Raw genomic sequence first — 13,271 nt, 5'->3', positions numbered from 1 at the left:
GAGCCGCCCATTTAAAACTGAGATGAGGAGGAATTTCTTCTCTGAGGGTTGTAAATCTGTGGAATTCTCTGCCCCAGAGAGTGGTGGAGGCTGGCTCATTGAATATATTTAAGGCGGAGATAGACAGATTTGAGCGATAAGGGAATAAAGGTATATGGGGAACGGGCAGGGAAGTGGAACTAAGTCCATGATCAGATCAGCCATGATATTATTTGGCGGAGCAGACTCGAGGGGTCAAATGGCCTACTCCTACTTCTTATGTACATTCAAGGACCTTGGATAAGAAAAGGAGATTGGATATGGGGCAGTAGTTTGCAAGGACAGAGGAGTCAAAGGCGGACTTTGACCCAGGAGAAGTAGGAACAATTTACAATGTCAACTATAGCATGTAGGATAGGAAGACATGTACAGCAGGCAAAGTCCACACATAAATTAAATTTGGGTCATAAGAATACAGGGATGAGATGATATGAAAGTCCAAAGTTAAAGTTGGAGATCACCTCGTCAGATGATGTGTACAGTGCAGCCACCTTGGAGCATTCCCGAGCTAGACTTTTTCCCCAAACTTTTGAGAGGTTTTTTCTCTCTCCCAAGAGACTTTATAGCTGCATAGGGGGAATGGGTTTAATGGCGCGAGTAGGTTGTACTATTTGGATGGGACAGGTTTGATGGACAAACTGGTCTTGTCCTTTTTCATACATTTACATGTTGAAGAAGGGTCTTACAGTCGAAATGTGAAATGTCTTTTCTTTTAACAGATTGTTACTGACCTTGTGTATTTCCAACATTTTCCGTTCTTATTTTAGATTTCCAACATCTAAAGCTTTCTTCTTTTTATTTCCATTTTTATTATTCAATATTCTGGGATTATCAGTAATATTTTAGGGTTCAAATATGGACACATATGTCCATATTTCTGTGGAAATTGTAGAATCAGTGGTCTTGATTATTGCTGGACATTTGTTTAGCAATGTGCTCCTTTTTATCTATTAATATTTTTAAATAAAGACCAGAATATACTTGAAGATGGTAAAGAAAATGTCCAGATGGCAAGTAAACAGGAGGTGCGCAGCACTGGTGAGTGGGAGGGGATGGAAAATGGGTCATGTTGTTTTGTAGCTTTGAGAAGGTGGTTTTCTGATCTGGAATCATTGGAAAAGGGATGGTAGGATGTGGGACCAGCAGAGAAATGTTGGAGTTTGAGAGAGAGTTCCTGAGGTATGCAAGCAATGGGAGAGGATACTGAGATATGAGAGTAGTGGAAGGGTGTGTCATGGTGTGGGAACACAGGAAGCAGTGTTTTGCAGCTTGGAGATGGTGGAAGAAAGATACTGCAATGTAGCAATGTAATCTTAAAATGTGGGATACAGGTGGTGGGGTGTGGGAGACAAAATCAATAGTTGAGGAGGTCCTGGGATGTAGCAACACCGGATGTGGCACCTTGAGGATGTGGCAGTGGTGGTGGGGGTTTCTGGCATGTGGTCTGGTGCTACTGGGGTCTGAGAATACTGGAGTCGACCCCAAGGGTTTGGACAAGAGGTCATAGCATATGGGAGCAGTGGGAAGTGTATAAGGGTCTTGGAGCACTGTGAATGTTATCTCCATGGTCTGGCAGGAATGGCATGGGGTGCATCCAGTTTGCAAGCAGCAGACAGCATGAGATCTGAGAGCAATGTAGAAGGCAATCCTTGAATGTTAGACTGCTGGGAGCTTGCAACATTAGTGGAGAATCTTGGGAATTCAAGAGTGTTGAGAGTAAGGTAGGTCTGTGAACACAGGAGAGGGAGAACTGGGATCTGGCAGATTATATGGCTATGATTGGATAGGTGAGAGTGGAACCAAGCAAGGGGCAATCCCACTAAGCTGGTCAAAGGAAGAGAGGCCTTGGAGGTAGATGGTGTGGTCAACAATGTCAAAGGCTACAGACAGGTTGAAGAAGAGAGAGATAATGTACCATTGTCACCAAACAGAGGATGTTATTTGTGACTTTGATTAGGGCTGTTTCAGTGCTGTGGCAGTGTCAGAAACCCGATGAAGATATTCAAACATGAAGTTGCAGGAAAGATAGGAACGAATTTGGAAGGAGCTTACACATTCAAGGATATTGGAGATTGGAGATAATATGGTAGTTTGCAAGCACAGAGTGGTCGAGAGTTTTTTTTAAGATGGGTATGATGATGGCAGTTTTCAAAGGGCTGGTGACCATATTCGAAGAAAGGAGACCATTTACAATGTCAGCTATTGTGGGGGCCAAGAAGGGAAGTTGTGTGGTTAACAGTTAAATGAGAATGAAGTCAAGGGAGCAAGAGATGCAGAAGATGAGCTTAGAGAGGCCAAAAGGAGATATAGGAGAGAAACGAAAGACACAGGTACAGGGCTAGACTGGAAGGAGCCAGGGGTAGATTGGGCTTGGTAAGCAAGGGGAAAAGGAGGGAGGCTACAGAGGTAGCTGAATGAATGGTCTCAATCGCAATGGCAAACATGTCCAGGAGTCCATGGCATCAAATAAAAAGCACAATTATTAAGAACAAGAATTGGCTGCAATGTCACAGCTGGATTTGTTCATTGAAGATCACCTACTTACAACACTTGGCAGGGAATTAGATTTGCAAGCATGGGCCCAAATTTCCATGAGTTACACCATTTTTTTTTGGTGTATCCTAAAAGTTGCAAATATGGCCATTTAATTTGCGCCAATGTAAGTGAGTTAGTTAGGTTTTTTGTTAGGTAAGTTTTTTTTTCCCCAAAAGGGGGCGTTCCCAGCCACTTACACCATTTATGCCAATTTGGTCAGAAAAAAGTTGTACTAAACTAACTTAGGGCAGTGAATGTGTCCACTTTTGTCCACACAGAAAGACCTTACTTACAGTTAAGGAATTGGTGCAAGTAACTACATTTAAAGCACCACCAAGCACCAAACAAAGCACAAAATGTAATAAGCAATTAAGTAATAAATAAAATAGAAGGAACCCTGCACCTAAAGCACCAAGACCAAAGTAATAAGCAATCAATAAATAACAAATAAAAGAAATAGAAGGAACCCTGCACCTAAAGCACCAAAATCAATCAGTAAATAACAAATAAAAAAATAGAACTCCTATCTTAGGGAACGCAGCGGGCCGCCGATGAGGGAGCCCATTTGGCCAGGGCAAGGGACAGCGTGCTTCAGTCCCTCCCACACAGACTGCAGCACGTGTTTGCCGAAACGGCATGTGCAGAGGTCCCGGCACTGTTTTCAGTGTCGGGACCTAGCTCCGACCCCCATCTTTCTTCTGCACCATGCCAGCTCCACAGACGGTCCAAGAATTGGCCATGATTGGATGGATTTTTTTTGGCGCTGCTGCTGAGGTAAAATGTCGGCGAGAAGCTCGGAGGTGCGCCAAGAAAACCGGAGGGCCAAATTTGGGCCCAATTTGTCAAGTTTTTAAATAAAAGTTAAGTTCCCTTACAAAAGAAAGCAAGATCTCAATAGATATCTTGCCAACTATTTTAATTGCTTAGCAATGGAAGGCATCTAAACAACAATTTGTCCAGGGAACATTTTGGAGATTACAATCTGAAAATACTGGAAATTTGTAATAAAAACAGAAAATGCTTTAAATACACAACACAAAAGGTTACTGCAGAAGATAAAGGTACGCGGAGTCAGAGGAAATGTATTAGCATGGATAGAGAATTGGCTGGCTAACAGAAAGCAGAGAGTTGGGATAAATGGGTCCTTTTCGGGTTGGAAATCGGTGGTTAGTGGTGTGCCACAGGGATCGGTGCTGGGACCACAACTGTTTACAATATACATAGATGACCTGGAAGAGGGGACAGAATGTAGTGCAACAAAATTTGCAGATGACACAAAGATTTGTGGGAAAGCGAGTTGTGTAGAGGACAGAGAGAGGCTGCAAAGAGACTTAGATAGGTTAAGCGAATGGGCTAAGGTTTGGCAGATGGAATACAATGTTGGAAAATGTGAGGTCATCCCACCTTGGGAAAAAAAAACAGTAAAAGAGAATATTATTTGAATGGGGAGAAATTACAACATGCTGCAGTGCAGAGGGACCTGGGGGTCCTTGTGCATGAATCCCAAAAAGTTAGTTTGCAGGTGCAGCAGGTAATCAGGAAGGCGAATGGAATGTTGGCCTTCATTGCGAGAGGGATGGAGTACAAAAGCAGGGAGATACTGCTGCAACTGTACAGGGTATTGGTGAGGCCGCACCTGGAGTACTGCGTGCAGTTTTGGTCACCTTACTTAAGGAAGGATATACTAGCCTTGGAGGGGGTACTGAGACGATTCACTAGGCTGATTCCAGAGATGAGGGGGTTATCTTATGATGATAGATTGAGTAGACTGGGTCTTTATTCGTTGGCGTTCAGAAGGATGAGGGGTGATCTTATAGAAACATTTAAAATAATGAAAGGGATAGACAAGATAGAGGCAGAGAGGTTGTTTCCACTGGTCGGGGAGACTAGAACTAGGGGGCACAGCCTCAAAATACCAATTTAAAACAGAGTTGAGAAGGAATTTCTTCTCCCAGAGGGTTGTGAATCTGTGGAATTCTCTGCCCAAGGAAGCAGTTGAGGCTAGCTCATTGAATGTATTCAAATCAGATAGATAGATTTTTAACCAATAAGGGAATTGAGGGTTATGGGGAGCGGGCGGGTAAGTGGAGCTGAGTCCACGGCCAGATCAGCCATGATCTTTTTGAATGGCGGATCAGGCTCGAGGGGCTAGATGGCCTACTCCTGTTCCTAATTCTTATGTTCTTATGTTCTTATGTCTTCCAACATCTGAAGAGGAAGTGAAACGGATCGATAACCAAAGTGTTAATTCAACATTTTGGGATTTATTTTCCATCAATGTGTATTTCCACTTACCTTGATGGAGCAGTGCCAAGACAGAACAGGGTGAAAGGTGAAAAGCCCAGAATTAGAAGGGGGTGAAGGGCATTCATCAACTTAAAATAAATAATGAACAGTTTTACTGTACCTCCTCCCCTGAGAGGTAGTAGGCAGCCAGCAGTCCTCCGATAAACCGGATATTCACTTCAAAGACTGAGACTTCTGCATTCTACAGAGGCATAGAAGGAAAATAAAGTTAGGCTGTGATATATTAACGTTTTCTAAATATTGCAGTTAATACTAAGTGCTGTGGCTTTCTTGACCCATCAGAATGGCCTTACTTGCATTAAAAGATCGTACAATGAACTTAGTGTTATTTAGTTTTAATTCTTTAATTGGTAAATACCTGTACCCAAGTTTTAAAACAGCTATTTTTACATCATAACTAATCATTGGAATCTTTAAAGTAGTCCCTCAATTTAGAGAAAAAAAACCTCGGAGAATTTTTATTAACTATTGTTAAAATTGTTTTTATTTCTCAAGTTGTCTCGCCTTCTCTTCTAGTTCACTCCAGTGATATCACTGAATGCTGCCAACAGTAAGGTTTTCCAGGGTCCTGTGGCTCAAAATTGGCTCTCAGGGCAGTTTAAATTGGAGCAGCCAGTGTTTCCAATGGGACTGCTCCAGGATGAATGGGAAAACTTGCCAGTGACATCAATGGAGTAAATTAGTCGGGAGGGAGATTAGACTCAAGAACTCCAAGATGGCAATACAATTGACATTTCTGACACTCTTATATTTTCTTCTATAAAATGAGGACAGTACACAAACAAAAATTACCCCCCCCCTAAATTCTTTCTCCTTTAAAAGTTACCATTGATCAACATGGCTGTAATGATAGGCAAGAGGATTAATTTGCTAAAAGTAGTGCCTTCCCTGTAAATGTTACAAGTATTCAAGAAACAGTTCCGTTGGGATTTCAAATAACAATAGGGAAAACAAGTGCACTCATGCTTTACATATGCTGGAGATCAAAATATTTCTAAAGTAGATGGCAACTCGAGAATAGTTAACAAATTTGACTAAGTTTGTCAATAAAGATAAACAGGCCCAACAAGCACAAAAGTTCAATTTCTATTACCTAATCCACTGTAATTGATACATTAAGCATCAACAGCTTAATTTATGGAGTAGCAGTCACATTATTCTGATTTGACGCAAAGGAGGAATGCATGCTAGATGTATGATTAAGAACAACATAATAGAAAACAAAACCTAAACAGTTTAAAGATACAAAAAAAATCCAACAAAGGATACCATAAGAGCTCCAAAGGCAAAAATGTACCCTTCAGGGAAAACAAAATCAATTGGAAATGCATAAGTTTTTTTGACAGTAATCGTTACCATTGTGTTTAATACATTTGGGCTGGATTTTTGTCATTTTTTCGATCACTTACCACCGAAAATACCACCAGTGGTAAATTCATCATAGATTACCACCAAACTATCGCCGATTTCATAATTTAGCACCAAAATACCACTGGTGCTAAATTCATCAGTGATTTACCACCAGTGGTAAAAAAATACCACCGATCTTATTTTTTGCCGTTTTTATGACATCATTAAGTGTGCAACACCGAAATACCACCGAAAATTACCACCAGAGGTAAATTCATCAATACCACAATTTTTACTGCTGGCCTAAATTACCACCGAGAAAAGTGCCGTCTTATCTGATTGAATCCAATGCTACGGACGCTATTTTAAAAAAACGGAGCTGCAGTCCATTCCATATGAGAGAAGGTTGAGTTTTACACAGACATCTTTATGTGAGTTCGGAGTTAGATTTTAAGGTTATTTGAGGTTTTTAGTGGATTATTTGAGAAAATTAGAGGACATTTTAAGGATGTTTAAGAAAATTGGAGGACATTTGAGGACATTTTGAGAACATAAACCAACATTTTGCTTGAACAATGAGAGTTACATTTCATGTTTTCCTGCCCACTCTATCGTTGAGTTTTACCCTTCATTTTCTAAAAGTTAGACACAGTACAAGAATGGTTAGGTTTAACAACATTTTATAAAATGTTGTAAACTTTGAAAAATGTAAGTCAATAAATAAATAATTTTTTTAACTTCAACGATTTAAACTTTTTTGCAACAACAATAACACAACAAGAACAACTACAAGAACTACAACATCAACAGCAAGAACAAAAACAGCAATAAATCAGCCCCCAGCCTGCACTTCTTTTACCTGCGGCCAAGACCCCAAAACCAAAATACCACCGAAAATTACCACCAGAGGTAAATTAATCAATACCACCATTTTTACCACCCGCAAAAATACCGCCTATTTTACTGAGTGTTGCATGATCAAAAATAAGAATGAAATACAGTTATAGCCCTACCACTGGTCATATTCGATGAAAATAGCGGCCTCGAGTAAAAGTGGCATTTCGGTGGTTAAAAAAAAAACGTGATTTTTAAATAGCACCGAAATACCACCGTAAAACCAGTGGTAGGGCTAAATGATGAAAATCCAGCCCATTGTTTTTAATAACTATTTAGAGAAAGTTATGAGATATGTCAGCTTGTATGCGAGGAGCACTATATGAATTCAAGTCATGATAACTGCTATTGTGCATCCCATGTTTTGTTAAAGTCTGCAAAAAAGACCTTTTCACCTTTCAAAGTACACATCCTTTTTCATACAAAACATATGCAAAAATGAAACAAAAACAGAAAATGGTGGAAATAGAAAATGGTGAAAACACTCAGATCAGTCAGCATCACTACAGAAAATAGATGAGCTAATATTTCAGGTGTAGGACCTTTCATCAAGATGTGTTCTGACAAAGGGTCTACACCTGATTGTGAAAAGCTATGAAGCTAACTCTTAGGAATAGATAAGAGTTATGATGAAAGAAAATCGAGCTCTGGCCTTGCAAGACAATCTCATAGGAGGTATACAAGTCAGCAAATCCAGAACACTACTTTGCTAAATTCTGAGAGCAGAATAAAGAGGTACAGGTTCTAAGCTGTCAAAAAAAACAAATTTAGGACTGATTTAGCTCTTCTCCAAAACAGGAAAGGCTCCATTTCTCACTACGAACACACTCACCTCGATGAGCACAAAATCCGCCAAAATCTCAACAGTCCAAAAACAAATTAAAGGAGAATTAAAGAATATTTTTCTTGAAACTAAAATATTGGAATTTGTTTTAATTTGCTTAACATATAGGAGAAAAGGCCATTAGGGTAAATTTCCACATATTTCTTAGGAGTAAGTTTTTGAGTTATAGCATTAAATTTTCAAAGTTTAAAAGTAATCACGTCATTATGATCAACATATTAAAAGTTAGAAAATAATCTTTCTTCCTGTAACTGAATCTTATATGTCTTACTTACAAGAAAAAGAGGCAAGCCCGCCAATCTAAATTTAAGTAATGATATACTATAGTATAGCAATAACCTGTTTATAAACCCTAGATAATTAAACTGAACCTTTCACAAAAGGGTTGAATCAGATTAAAAGACCATCTGTTGCACAGTCAGGTATAGTTAGATTTTGCTGCAGAATAAAATAAATCCTTTGAAAATAAAGTTTGGTCTGTACAACCTGCAAAATTCATCTGCATTCATTGTGACATTAAGATGAAACCACAATGGTGCATCAATAATGATCGCATTTCAACTGCATAACTTTCTACAGTTACTTCATAGTGGAGTTCTATTCAACACTTCAGGGAAACGCCACACAAGGTCATAGTCTGCTATTCCAACTATAGCCGTGCGATTCCCAACGCCTGAAGCACGAAAACAAAACTCTAAAATTGACATCCAGTTATACCACATTAGCCAGGGAAACAGAAACATTTATTTTTCACCATCATAGATAACCCTGAACCAAATTTATTTCCCTGTAAAATTAAATCCAGGAGGATACATTTCAACCAAACATCTGGTGAGGGATCACAAAACGCAGCATGAGAATATGAGACAAGATTTGACAGATTTGCGACCAGTTTTCTGCCTGGGCGAAGCCCAAAAGCTTTTTTTTTGGCGTTAAACGAGTCGCACAACATTTTGCGCCCGGGCGGAAATTTCGGCGGTGGTTTTGCGGCGGCATTAAAACTTAGTACCCGCCCAATGTTTTCACCATTTGGATGATGTCAATCGACGTGCAATGCTGCGTTATCGCTTCGGGTGGAAAATTCGCTGATATCACCCGTTTTACCGTCTGCTCAGAAACTCGCCTGGAAAAAAGCAGTCGAACCCGGGGCGCACCCGACGTCATCTTGAAAACGCAGCACAAGTTCAGTGCATAAAAGGATTCGGAGAAGAAAGGCTGCGTTTTACACAGTGAAGTTTACAAAGCCAGCATTGAATGCCCCTCCCCAATTGCCCTTGGTGGTGGGCTGCCTTCTTGAACCGCTGCAGTTCGTGTGGTGAAGGTACCCCCACCACAATGTTGTTAGGGAGGGAGTGCCATGATTTTGACCGAGCGACAATGAAGGAACAGCGATATAGTTCCGAGTCAGGGTGGCGTGTGACTTGATAGGGAACTTGGAGGTAGTGATATTCCCATGTACCTGCTGCGCTTGTCCTTCTAGGTGGTAGAGGTTGCGAGTCTGAGAGATGCTATCAAAGAAGCCTAGGCGAGTTGCTGCAGCGCATCTTGTAGATGGTACATACTGTTGACACGGTGCACCGATGGTGGAGGGAGTGAATGTTGAAGGTGGTGGATGGAGCGCCAGTCAAGTGGGCTGCTTTGTCCTGGATGGCATAAAGCCTCTTGAGTGTTGTTGGAGCTGCACTTATCCAGGTAAGTGGGGAGTATTCCATCACACTCCTGATTTGTGCCTTGTACGTGGTGGAAAAGCTTTGGGGAGTCAGGAGGTGAGTCACTCGCCACAGAACTCCCAGCTTCTGACCTGCTCTTGTAGCCACAGTATTTATTTGGCTGTTACGGTTAAATTTCTGGTCAATGGTGACCCTCCAGAATGTTGCTGGTGGGGGATTAGATGATGGTAATGCCACTGAATGTCATGGGGAGGAGATTACACTTTCTCTTGTTGGCAATGATCATTGCCCGACAGTTGTGTGGCCTGAATGTTACTTGCCATTTATCAGCCCAAACCTGAATGTCATCCAGGTCTTGCTGCATGCGGGCATGGACTGCTTCATTATCTGAGGAGTTGCGAATGGAACTGAACACTGTGCAATTATCAGCGAACACCCCCACTTATGACCTTATGATGGAGCAGCTGAAGATGGTTAGTCCTAGGACACTGCCTCGAGGAACTCCTGCAGCGATGGCCTGGGGCTGAGATGAATGGCCTCCAACAACTTCAACCATCTTTCTCTGTGCTAGATATGACTCCAGCCAGGAGAGTTTTCCTCCCGATTCCCATTGATTTCAATGTTACAAGGACTCTTTGATGCCACACTTGGTCAAATGCTGCCTTGATGTATAGGGCAGTCACTTCACATCTGGAATTCAAAGCTCTTTTGTCCATGTTTGAACAATGGCTGTAATGAGGTCTGGAGCAGAGTTGTCCTAGCAGAACCCAAACTGAGCACTGGTGAGCAGGTTATTAGTGTGTATGTGCCACTTGATAGCACTGTCGACGACACCTTCCAGCACTTTGCTGACAATTGAGAGTTAACTGATAGGGCAGTATTATTGACGGATTGGATTTGTCCTGCTTTTTGTGGACAGGACATACTTGGGCAATTTTCCACTTTGTCAAGTAGCTGCCAGTGTTGTAGCTGTACTGGAACAGCTTGGCTAGAGGGGCGGCTAGTTTTGGAGCACAAGTCTTCAGCACAACAGTCGGGATGTTGTCAGAGCCCATAGCCTTTGCTGTATCCAATGCGCTCAGCCGTTTCTTGAAATCATGAGGAATGAATAGAATTGGGTGAAGACTGACTGCTATGATGGTGGGGACCTCAGGAGAACATAAGAAATAAGAGCAGGAGTAGACCATTTGGCCTCTCGAGTCTGTTCCGCCATTCAATAAGATCATAGCTGATCTGATCCTGGCCTCAACTCCACATCCCTGCCTCATAACCCTTGACTCTCTTATCATACAAAGGCAGAGATGGATCATCCACTCGGCACTTCTGGCTGATGAAGGTTCCAAATGCTCCACGAAAGGTATTCCAGCGGTTTCCATTCTTGAAACATGGCCAAACAATCGTAGTCATCTTTCTTGGACCTTCTCTATAAGCGTTGTTTCTTGTGCAAGCCATGTTCTTATTACATGATTGATTTTTTTGTATCCTTTATACTCCCAAGTATTTCTCTCAACCAGCTTATTCAAGCTGTCGATCCTGAACATTGAAGTCTAACCTGTGTGCGCTCCAGTACTAACACAAACACAAGGCACACAACATTACCTTATCCAGTGAGAAGGAAGACAGGATACCATTCACCAACACCTTTGCCTGAGGAGCCAATTGCAAAGTCCCTACTCATCAAAAGAAACCTCAGCCAAATCCAAATGTCTTGAACACAAACATCATGCATTTAAATATCTGTTTAAAAACGTGCAGCCTGGAATATTCTATTGTTTCTGTGAAAAGGGATAAGGGGAAGGGGAGAAGGGTGGACAGGAATAGAACGCTTCTGGGATGTCTAAGGTCAACTTGCTGCTCACTGTGGGGGCGGGGGGAGGCTCGTCATGATTGGAAAGCTCCAATGTGTGACTGGCAATGCCTATATTCAAATTGTTGGTCAGTGAGGGTTGAGTCCATGATTGTGTCTTGTTTGGTGGGGGGGGGTGGGGTGTGCGCGGGGGAGAGCCGATTTTCAGTGCCAACGTCCAGAGAACTGGGCAGTTTTATGGGGGTGATGAGGGGGTTGGGCTAACATGTTCACCTAGGCTCGTTTTGTTCATCAGTGGAGGGGAGATTTATTCAGGGTTTATTCTTTTGCTCAAGGGAAGGCAAGAGTTGGGGGAAGACACTGATCAGGCGGTTTTGAATATGGCCAGTTAACAAACACTGCCGTAGGTTCCTTTGCTGCAGATTTCACTGTGAACCTTCCCCACTGATAATTGCCAAGATTCTTGCCTGCTGCTAGGATTGGAGCTCTGTCAGGGAAGGAACAGTTCATTCCAATGGTCAAGCTTACCATTTGGAAGCTGAGCCATTTACAGTCCCAGAACTTGAAAATGTACATGCCTTTTAAGGGAAATTTGAAGCTGTTGCTATCTGGATTACTTAATGCGGAAACGCTGTACAACTCTTCCTGCTTCCATTTTCAACTGGATAAATTGCCTCTGGGGACAATGTGTATTTCACTCTTTTACACAAAATCAAGGAACAGTTTCAGAACTTACAAAATACACGTCAACTTTGAATGAATTAAAACTGTCTAGCCACTGCCATCAGTGTTATTTAATGTCATTACTACTGTTGACAACACTTTTTGATTTCCTGCTTGTGTCCTGATAAACTGCCCTTGAGGACTTTATTTTTAGTTTTCAGCTGATTTTATATAGAATAAGGCAAGAGAACTATATTAGAGCTTATAAATAGGAAGATAATTAAAGATTCTCAAAGTACATGCCAATTTTGAATGTCTGGACAGTAAAAGGAAACCACACGAGCCAGTCGCATAACGTTAAGGAAAGTCTCACTTAAGTTAATGATTCACTTAATGTTAACTATACAGGGATAACTACATATGCCCTATTAGAATTTTGAGACCAAAATATATATATATTTATTGTATTTGCACATATACACGCAGAGCTCTTAGAATTCAAATTTGCCCTTCTCCTAATAATGGTGCAAGGAGCTAGGCCTCATTGTTCCATTCTCACACTAGTACAGAAAGCTAATTCCGTATTTGTCGACTCAATGGGCTCAAGTTTCCCCCACTGCAAAAAGGGCGCACCTCCATGAAGTGCGCCGACTTTCTGAAAGAAAAAGCGCGGCAAAAAGTTCACTTAAAATTCTGGCTGATCCTCGGTTCTTCTTCAGCCGCAGCATGGCGCAGCAAAATGAAGAGGGCAGAGCTAGGGCCGTGCCAGGTAAATAGAGCCGGCATGGAGACGGGGCTAGGATCCAGCGTCTGAGTGCCAGGATCCAGCGTCTGAGTGCCGGCAGCGTTGCGCATGCGCAATAGCTTATTAACATTGGCAATCGGCCATTTTTAAAGGGAAAGCCTTCAGATGCCGCGTTCACCACCCACCAGCCCGCCGCGCTGAGCCTTCTCCCACCCTCCGTTCAGATGCCATCAGCCGAGCCTCCCTCCTGCACCTAGCCCTGGCCGAACGGCTTGCCGCTGCGTTGTCCCGCTGTGGATCTCTTCCCTCTTTTCTCCCCCCCCCCCCCCATTAAAATGCGCATGCACCACCCACCACCCCCTGCCTGACATTCACACTGTCGCAAATTAAATGGCCAGAATTGCAACTAAAAAGATA

At 42.0% G+C, this 13,271-nt stretch overlaps 1 protein-coding gene across 3 annotated transcripts in view; it reads right to left on the bottom strand.

Annotated features, from left to right (window-relative positions):
* man1a2 (mannosidase, alpha, class 1A, member 2) overlaps window positions 1–13,271 on the bottom strand; it is a 253,330-nt gene that overhangs the window by 109,009 nt on the left and 131,050 nt on the right. For all 3 annotated transcript variants that reach the window (XM_070893497.1, XM_070893496.1, XM_070893499.1), the window contains one exon: window positions 4,982–5,062. In XM_070893497.1, coding sequence (XP_070749598.1) covers window positions 4,982–5,062 — 81 coding nt within the window. The remainder of the gene's footprint in view (window positions 1–4,981; window positions 5,063–13,271) is intronic.

This window comes from Pristiophorus japonicus, chromosome 11 (genome assembly GCF_044704955.1).
Source record: "Pristiophorus japonicus isolate sPriJap1 chromosome 11, sPriJap1.hap1, whole genome shotgun sequence".
In the NCBI taxonomy this organism is placed as follows: Eukaryota; Metazoa; Chordata; class Chondrichthyes; family Pristiophoridae; genus Pristiophorus; species Pristiophorus japonicus.
The sequence above is the reverse complement of the archived record's forward strand: the minus strand, read 5'-3'. Positions and strand labels throughout refer to the sequence as shown.